General features: G+C 46.8%; 1 protein-coding gene across 1 annotated transcript in view; it reads right to left on the bottom strand.

The window, feature by feature from the left end:
- Positions 1–5,738: 5,738 nt before the first annotated feature.
- The window catches only part of LOC107107115 (PDZ domain-containing RING finger protein 4-like), an 11,027-nt gene continuing 6,557 nt past the window's right edge, over positions 5,739–10,208 (bottom strand). The window contains exons 3-4 of the mRNA XM_015407353.1: positions 8,850–8,954; positions 5,739–5,753 (exon numbers count right to left, since the gene is read on the bottom strand). Of these exons, the coding sequence (XP_015262839.1) occupies positions 5,739–5,753; positions 8,850–8,954 (120 nt within the window). The remainder of the gene's footprint in view (positions 5,754–8,849; positions 8,955–10,208) is intronic.

Genomic DNA, 10,208 nt, shown 5'->3' with positions numbered 1-10,208 from the left:
TGCTTCCTCCCTGCCTCTCCCCACCCCTGCCTGCCTGGGGCCAGGGAGGGCCTTCGCGGGGCTTCCTCGCACTCCTGCCAGCCTTGCAGGTCCACCGCCGGGCCCCTCATGGGGCTCGGCAGTGCAGCTGCAAGGCCGGCGACGGCAGCCGAGTCTGTTGGGGGTGGGGTGTGTGGCCTTATGACACACTTCCGGTAATGTCAGGGGGTGTGGCATATGCTAATGAGTTATGCTAATGAGTTTCCCTAGCTCTTTTTCTACTAAATGACCCCTGCATAAGCCTATGAGGTAAGTTAGGCTAAGAGTCTCTGACTGGTCCAACATTCACCCAGCAATTTGGGAATTTGAACCAGGGTCTGAGATTCTAGTCCAATACAGTCTAACCGCTATACCATACTGGTAAATAAAACAGTAAAACAAAATCCTCAAAACAAGCTGCAGTCTGCAATTATCCCACCATAATTAACTTCATCCCTACTGCCCAAACATGGATAAAAAAGGAGACCTGATGAGAACTATTTCTCATTCTCTTTGACCTCAGAAGCTGAAAGACATATTGAAGTTATATTTGTTATAAAAGTCCATATTTTCCTAGTTAGCTATTACCTGTTCATTTGAAGACTGAACTGCACAGCATGTGAACAGATCAAAGACACAGACACAGTGTAGCACAAAGGCCAGTAACCAGTTAATGTAAGGAGTACAACATCTTAAAATCTAGAGTAAATTACATCATGTCTCCTGAGCAGGCTTTTCAGCATTTGTCTTTTCAGGTTTGCTATGTCAGCTATAGCCAACACAGAACTGAGAGGATTAAGCCCCACACTTTCACATAGATGAAAACAGCAGTCATTATTTACACCCCAGAGCTTTTGCACAGTATGTCAAAAATTGAACGCTTCATGGTACTCAAGGTTTAATAATCACCCAAGATTCCTTTATTACTGTGCCATTATATGATATTAACAAAGGACCTATTCTAAATGTCTACATTTAAATTCCACTAATTTCAGTGGAATTGCATACAGGAAGACAGGCTGCAAAAATATTCATATCATACTTTTTATTGAACCCACTACCATATAAGTAAAAAGGAAAAGCTGCACAACACTTGTTCAGGAAGTAATATTATAATTACACTTAACTCATTTGTGCAGCTGTACTCAAAGATAGCAATTATTTTTTACCTGTTCATCTATTTTATTCAGCCATTGTGACTGATACTAGCTGATGGGCCACAAAGTATCCTAGTATGATTTCTGAGTATGGTTGGAATCTGGCAACATCAAGGAAAGCAGGGTCAGATGGAAAATTTGGTATCCTCAAAATCTTTAGTTTCCATTTTTTCAACTTCCCGTGATTACACAGATAAGCTTTAAATCACATTACCAATTCCTGGAGCAATTTTGAAAGCCAAAACAAGCTGAGTATGACTGAACAGCTGCTGCTGGGATTTTAGGACAATTTTAGGACAGGTGACACCTTCCCATTAGATTCCCTTGAACACTTATTTGAATATGAAAATTATATGTAAATATAATTTCTAGAAAACAGGAACCATTACCTAATTCAAATATCACTCAAAATATGCCTGGAATTTTTTCTGTACTAACTAAACTGCCCAAAGACCTTGATGCCCAGTACTAAGAAGGTAGAAGAAAATTTGATCTCCCACCATCAACTGAATATTCCCACACTCCAAAAGGAACCCTCCTCCTCTAATTGCATTTATTCTGCAAAATAAAGACTTTCAACACACGCAAAATAAAGACTTCCAACACACCCAACTGTCCGTTCACTTTACACAGCTTCTTTCTTCAGTTAAATCCATCAATTCCTCCTTGCCTGTTCTCACTTGCACTCTACTCACTGCATGTCTAACCTTTATTTATTTGATGTATATCTGCTTTTCTCCCTAATGGGGATTCAAATCGATTTATATTGTTCTTCTCTCTTCTTCTCCATTTATCCTCCCGACAGTCCTGTTATATAGGCTAGCTAGGTGTGGGTGACTGGACCATGGTCACCTAGAAAGCTTCCATTGGCACAGTGGGGATTTAAACCTGAGCCCAATGCAAAGGGGGAAACAATCTTTCTGACATCCATTATACACAGCCTATACACTGCAGTCTTTTCATGCGCAAAAGCCCTCCATGTCAAGGAAAGATTACGGCACCTACAAAGTGACAGTTGATCTATTTAGTCAGAAGAAACAGGGAAGCCCAACTCAGCAGTGCCAACACCTCTAGGTAGAGTAAGAGACCAGCAACATCATAATGATTTTAGCCATCAGCCCAGTTTCCAAAGAAACTTCATTGTATCCTTCCATGAAAACAGTAACAGTTACATTGTAATTCTGAAGAAATGTGCATGTACACGAAAGTTTATACCTTGAATAAAACTTCATTGGTCTTAAAGGCACCACTGGACAAACTTTGTACTGTAATTCTTCTTAACATTAACTATTGACTTACTGGTTGACACTGATATCATACAAATGATTCCTGCTTTTGAGTCTGGAAGTTTTGTTAACTTTTCGCTTCCAACAAAAATAGCTACTGATCCTGCCACTTCTGCCGCACGTTACCTATCCTTATTCTATTAGCCAGAGGGCTTTTTCTGTGCGGATACTTATTTCCACCAACAGGGGGCTCACTCTCACCCAACACCTTTTCCTGCATAGTCAGTAGACTTCCTGGGTTTGTAGAAAAATCCAAAAACTAAAAATTTCCCTTCAGGGACGGCTGAATTCCCCCCAAAACCCTTTGAAATGGCCACTGCAGGGATCTGCTTCAGGCATCAACAGTGAGAGATTAGAATGTTTTTTGGGGGGAGGCTTCTAACTGGCTTTGTCAGTAAAAGGGTGGGGAAGGGCCCTTTCCAGTCTTATTTTGGCCTTTCAGGGAGGGAGGGAGGGAGCCTTGGGGCCAGGCCTCACAAGAGTTTCCAGTGCCAGGCTGGGGGATTTCTAGAGCTTTTGTGGTGGACTCTAAGGAGGGCTGGGTTTGGGAAGGGTGAGGCCTCAGCTGGGTATAATGCTACAGAGTCCACTCTCCAAAGCAGCCATTTTCTGCAGGGAGACAGACCTCTGCTGTCTAGAGTCCAGTTGTAATTCTGGGGGGTCTCCAGGTCCCATTTGGAGGTTGGCAATTTTAGGCCTGGCAGTAGTCTAGGGTTGCCAGGTCCCCCCTGATTTGCATGACTCACCTAGCCTCGGCTGCTTGCTACCGTTCATCAGCAGCCACCCTATTAAAGCCAGTGAGGTGCCGCAGTTAGAGCTACAAAGTAGGGTCTGCAAGACCCAGGTTCAGATCCCCATCTTGCAGTGGAAGCTGACTGCGTGATTTTGGACCAGTCACATATTTCAGCCTAACCAACCTCACAGGGTTGTTGTGCAGATAATAAAGGAGGAGGGAATAATGAAAGCTGCTTTGGTCCCCACTGTGGAAACCCAGGATAAAATGGCTGTTTTGGAGGGTTGAGTCTATGGCATCATACCCTGCTGATTCTGCTTGCCACCCCAAGCCTCACTGTCCCAAGGCTCCACCCCCAAATATCCAGGAATTTCCCAACCTGGAGCTGGCAGCCCTAAGGTGAATTGATCTCTGTAGATCAGGAATTTCCCAGACCACTGCCACTGCTGCTGTGGGGGGAGAGGAAGCAGGTGGGTGGCTAGGAGTACTGCCACCACTGCTGCTGCTCTGCGGAGTGAGGGAGGAAGCAGAAGGAGGCTGGGAGGGTGAGGGGGGCAGAAAGAAAGAATGATGGGGTGGGGGCAGAAATAGAGAGAAAGAGTTATGAAGTTGGGAGGCAGAAAAACAAAGAGAAAGATGACAGGTCAGAAAGAGAGAGGAAGTCACATGCATGGAGGAGAAATAGAGAGTAAGAAAAGGGGGGCAGAGGGGAGAAATAGTGTGGGAAAGGTAGAAGGTGAGGAGAGGAAGCAAAGGTGTGACGAATGAGATAGTTTCTTGCTCGTCTCCACTTGTCTATATACTAATAGCCAAGGTGCCCCCTGCGTGCGGATATCTAAATCCGCACATTGAAGGCACCTGAGGGGCAGAGAGATTTTCCTGCACATTTGGGGCAATCCCCAAATGTACATAAAAATCTGAAATCTATAAAAAAAACTATAGGGGGGATACTTAAATCCCCCCAAAAGTAAAAGAGCATTCCCTGCGCATGCGCAGGGAACGCTCTGAGAACTGCCTCGCCACTGGAGGGGGGGGGAGAAGGCTCGGCCGATCGGCAGTTGTAAGCCGCTCAGCCCTCGCTGCAGCTGCAGCTGGGGGGGGGGAAGCTTGGTAGGCTGACCAGGCCTCCCCGCCACCGCCGCTAGGAGGGGGAAGGGAGGGAGAAAGCTGGGCGGGCCGAGCTCAGGCCTCACCTCTGTTGCTGTGGGGGGGAGGTTTGGCGGGCCCGGTGGCTTGGACTCGCGAGGGCCTCGCCACCATTGTCAAGGGCAGGGAAGGTTTGGCAGGCCCGGCCGCTCAGAGCTGCAGGGGCCTCACCATCGAGGCCAGGCAGGGGCAGGGGAGAAGGCTCACCTGCAGCAGCTCCCTCCTCTGCATGTTAATGATATAGTTTCTTCTTTAAGTTTGCCGAAAATGTCCCACATTCTTACAATAATTTTAGACTACAGGAGCATGCAACAACAAGAACTCTGTCTTCCTACAAGTCATGTACCAAACAACCTACCACTTTTTAAATAATCACTAGAAAAATTGCAAATTGTAAAGAGATAATATAAAGCCTTTCAAAGGTCACATGTAGGATGGAGTTGTGGAAAGATGATGCCAAAAAGGTCATACAAACCAACCACCCCCAAAACTTTTGATATGACATGCTATATACATCCAAATTAAATTTCCTGTAAATTTTATTTACTCTGCTGTAGAATGGCAAATATATTTGAAGTGAAAGACATCAATAAACATCACTTGCAACAGTCACCAGACAGTAGCCACTAAGGGCAAATAAAAGTAAGTGCCAAGAGAGTTACATTCACAAAGGCAAAAAGATTGTAAGAACTAAGCTTATTAATTTTCATACACACAAGTTCCAGTGAACAAAGTGCGAAAAAGCTCAACTTCTTGCCAATATTAATATCATTTTTTCATTTGTCTATGGAGCTGTGACTTCCACTTGCAGAGATGATATGATATATACATGGGTGCATTTTACCAGAGGAGGTGGAAAAGTATATTATGCTATGGGAGACCACTAATACATTTTAGTTTAAGGCACAACTATCATTATTAATTATTTGAAACATTTCTATGCCACCTTTCCACCCATTTCTATGCCACCTTAAGACAGAACATTAAAACATTTGGGACATAAAAAGCATTTAAAATACAAACATAAAATATTAAAACAATTAAATAAAATACACAAAAACACAAACATGGAAGAGGAATAATAAGAATTAGTGAGGGAATGTCAAACCAAACAAAGAAGTCAACTTCTCCCACTGGCAGAAATGACAGAGGGATACAGATAATTGAATCCCTCTGGGGAGAGAAGTCCAAAGTTTCAGCATCATGACCAAGAAGGCATTTCTTGAGTTACCACCCATTCAGCTTCAGACAGTGGGGGTATGCAAAACAGTGCCTCCGAATATGACCAGAGTGGTCTGGTGGGTCCATATAGCTTTACTGGTATATTATGTTATATATAATATTTATTTACACAGAATGCTGCATAAGACTACACATAATCTCATTTAGGGATTTTCTTCATACTATGAAAATCTAGAACAAAAAATTCAGAAACATTTGTGATTTGAAAAACAATATTGAACTCAAGTGGCAAGATTCATCCCGTTTAATATTTAACTCTTTAAGGTCTACATGCCTTTCAAATCTGAAGTAATTGATAGACAATGCCTTTGGCGCATGCTCAGAAGTAATAGAATTGCAGGTGGTTTCTTCAATCTGGCCATTTTTGCAAGCAAGCAAATAAAACTCTTTCCTGAGAAACACCCCGCCCCCCAAAAAAAACCCTTTGCCATATCCTTCCTTATATTATAAAAGAGACTTGGGGTGGCAAGATTCGATGTGCGGCAAAATCAGTTGGCGGCTGGAACTGTCACTCAGAACACGCTGGCTGCGTTGGCTGGATGTGTTGCAGGGTACCACCCACAGAGGCCCCTGCCACCGTCCCGCCCTCAGTCTACATGGAGACGCCGGACGAGATGAACCCTCCGCCAGCCGCAGGCAGCACGCATGTTTTACCTTCCAATTCACCCAATGGCGGCAGGGAGCCAGGAGGAAGGGTCCGGCCGGCCTCGCCGTAGCCTGCTGGCACCCTCTGGTCCAAGCCCACCTGGCCTGCACTGCCGCCGCCTTCCTCCCCAGACTCCAGCCGCGGCCTCCTTGCACCTCCCTCCCGCGGCCGCCCGATCGTGTAAGGGCTGTGGTGAGCTGGGCCCCAGCTGGAGGGAGGTCGAATAGGGAGATGAGCCAAAAGCGCTGCGGCCTACCTTGCTATGGACTCCTCTCTGTTGCCGCCTCCACTCGGCCCAGCCAGCAGCACCATGACTCTGAGGGGAGGGGAGGGAGGTGTGGCGCCATTGCCAGCCCATCTGAGGCCGGTGGCAGGACTCTGGGAGGGCTGGGTGCTGTGGGACCTCTTGCCCAGCGGTGTGTTAACTGTCGCTGGCCTATTTTCACCAGCCCCCCCAAGCTGAGAGGACAGACACTCCAGTGACTCTGTCGCTGGGGGTGGGGAGAGCCGCCACGAGGGAAGGGATGAGGCCAGGCAGCCTGGCCCGCTGGGCTCTCGAGGGTGAGGGGGAAGGGATGAGGCTGGTGACTCTGTAGCTGTCGCTGGGGGTAGGGAGAGCCATGGTGAGGGAGGGGGTGAAGCTGGGTGGCCTGACCCACCGGGGCATCGAACGGGGGGAGGAGAAATGATGAGCTCCATGAGTCTGGCAAAGTCAATGCCACTGGGAGCAGGGAGAGAAGGGACGAGGCCGGGCGCCCTGGCGCCCTGGCCCGACGGCGCCACAAATGGGTGGGAGGGGAGGAGAAACACCAGTGAGTCTGCCGATGGGGGCAGGGAAAGCTGTGGTGAGAGAAGGGATGAGGCCGGGCATCCTGGGCCACTGAGGCCTCAAAGGGGGGAGAGGAATGAGGTCAGACGGCCTCGCCCACAGGGGCCTCAGGCGGGGGGGGGGAGAATGAGGCCTGGTGCCCTAGCCCCCTGCCGCCTTGAACAGGGGGGAACGGACAAGCCTTACCAACCTGGCCCACCAGGGTCTCGGACGGGGGGGGAGTGACAAGGCCTGGTGCCCTGGCCCACCGAGAAATCGGATGGGTGGGGGGGGAAGTTACGAGGGGAGCCGTGGCCAGGTGGCCTGGCTAGAGATTGTTGTATTTATTATCACAATGGGCCTTATCCCTAGTTTATACAGAACATTGAGCTGCCATCTACCACAGATGGCCCAGTTGCAAAGCATCTGTGAAAGACCATGTATGAAACACATAGCATTTTAAATCCAGTTTTGAAACACTTGATAAAAAGCAAGCATGTATTCAAGTATTCATGGCACCACTCATAACTTGAATTTTAAATATGAATTGAGCAGAGGCAATTTATTGCTAGCCCTAACTTCAGCACTTTGCCGAGATTTTTTGCATCCACATCACCACTTCCTCACACCAACTCCCCCTCACACCTCTCACCTCTTACTGCCCCCAAGAAAGTTCCTGGCAAACATCCAGCCAGATACACCAACGCTCCAAGGAGGAGGCAACTTAGGAATGTGCAAAGACATTTGCACATAGTACTCCTGCAGTGCACTGAGCTGCACAGGCCAACTACCAGCAAGATCACCCTGAGGTGCTCAGAACAACACAGTCTCCATATGAGCAAAACAATCCAGGACCACAAGTAGAGAGGCCATCACTTTTGTGGAAGGTGGCAGGAGTTGACTTAACAGACGACTGCTTCTTAAATGGACAGTTCTATATGGCCTGCTCCAGAGTGAGCTCATCAAGCAGCCTGATGATCATAGCACCTGAGGGCAGAACCACCAATGTGGTCTAGAGAGAGGTCCTTCAGTAGAGAGAGAAAAAGTACATATGTCTCACTTCATTTCTTACACTACAATCTTCTCCATTAGAACTCCTACAACAAATGTCACATTTCAAATTTCACATCAGTATTATAACTGGATTTATGGAACTTAATACCGTAGCGAAGCACGGGTATCCAGCTAGTTAAGTGATATACTATGCCAGGGTAGGGCCACTGAATGTTTTCAAATTTATTCCTTCTTTTGATATTCCCTTCACTTGTCAAAAAAAAGGAGAGTGATAAAGTGTGCAGAAAAAAACTGACATAATAAAAGCCAGTAATGCAGCTCTCTTAGTAGGTTATATTTCTACAAAAGAAAACAGACACTTAGCAAATGGTTCAGACACAGAAAGAAAAGTGCAATCCTTAGCTGTTCAAAGAAATTCCCAAACATCACCTTTCAGTCAGGGCTTTGAAGTATCACACGCACAGCAGCTAAAGTTTTAAGTACTTGTTTACAGCAAATACTATGTATGTTGAAAATCACTGTATTTTTAGAATCAAAGAACTATTTGTCAATCCATAGATCTTCCATAGCCTGGGAGACAAAAACCAGGAAAGCTTTCTGCTTGATTTATCGATTTATTCTACTTTTCAGGCAGACATATGACATTTATTTAACCGTATTTTATCATGTGGTAAACATTTTGTTTCTCTAATCAGCAAGAATATCAATAGTAAAACAGTAGCCCAATAAATTGTTAGGCAATTTCGGAACAACATATCCATGTCTTCATGCCATATTAAATGTATTTTATTATTTTTACCTGTATGATCTTGTCATTAATTTGCAGACCATCTGTTTTGTCAGCAGGCCCATTTACCAGGATTCTGGACACATAAATCCCTTCTGCAGACTCCAATGGATCATTCTAGGCACAAGTAGGCAAATGTTAAAAGGACTACTGGTGTGCATTTGTGTTTAAAGTGCCATCAAGGCACAGCTGACTTATGGTGACCCCAGCAAGAGGCCTTCAGGACAAGTGAGAAGCGGGGGTGGTTTACCATTGCTTGCAGAGCCTTTCTTGGCAGTTTCCCTTCCAAGTACTGACCCTACTTAGCTTCCAAGATCTGATGAGATTGGACTTCCATGTCACCTTCACTAGGATATTGTTCTATTATACACACACACACACATATATAACCCTTATATATAAAGCCATAGTGGGCTCCAACGTTCCAAAATGCACACCTTTAGTGTTTGGCCGCAAGAACTGTCAGTCAGAAGACGCTGGCTGGGTTGACTGTCTGCTTTGTACAGTCCCGCCCAGCGTTTCAAGGTCTTTTGCATATGGAAGCTGATTTGACTTCACTCCATTCCACACCTCAAACTAGGGTTCCCAAATCCCCCTGGGGGGCGGAATTCCCCCCGGTTTTCAGCCCCGATTCCCGCTCCCGCGGAATCGGGGCCCAGGGGAAACCCCACCCCCGCGTGTGCGTCACCCGGATGTGACGTCGCATGCTGGGGGCGGGGTGACACCATTTGAGGGAAAACTCTTTGTTTTCCCCTCAAATGGCGTGGCCCCGCCCAGCGTGTGACGTCACTTCTGGTGACGCTCCAGAGGCGCGCGCGCGCTTCGCGCACACGCGCGCACATCCCCGGCCGGCTCCCGGAGCGACAGGACGCTCCCCCGCCGGTAAGATTTTTCTATTTGGCAACCCTACCTCAAACTCCCCCCCCGCAAGGCAGTTGGAATTGCCAGTTGCATATGGAACCTACTGTATTCTGAGGTAAAATATGTCCTCACTCACAACACATCACTTCCCCTTCAAAAGAAACAAACCCAATAACACAATCATGCCACATCACAAAGAAGACAGATCACACCGCAAGCAGAATACCACAAAGCAAAAAAAGATAGGAAAAGGTGCCAGCAGTCACCCCATTACTGCCACAGAGAGCGCTTCAGAGGATGGTGTGCAGGTCCCAGGTTCATGTTTTAAAAGCTGCCTGGGGGATTATGGACCATTCACACACTTTCAACCTTAACATACCTCACAGGGTAGTTGTGCGGATCATACGGGGGAGAGGATACTGATAACAGCTGCTTTGGTTCCCACTGCAGGGAAAGACTGCCCTTTCCCTAGGCAGAGGCTGGGGGGGGATGTAAACCTGAAGACAGACA

Source organism: Gekko japonicus, unplaced genomic scaffold, assembly GCF_001447785.1.
Source record: "Gekko japonicus isolate JY-2015 unplaced genomic scaffold, Gekko_japonicus_V1.1 scaffold290, whole genome shotgun sequence".
Lineage (NCBI taxonomy): Eukaryota > Metazoa > Chordata > Lepidosauria > Squamata > Gekkonidae > Gekko > Gekko japonicus.
The sequence above is the reverse complement of the archived record's forward strand: the minus strand, read 5'-3'. Positions and strand labels throughout refer to the sequence as shown.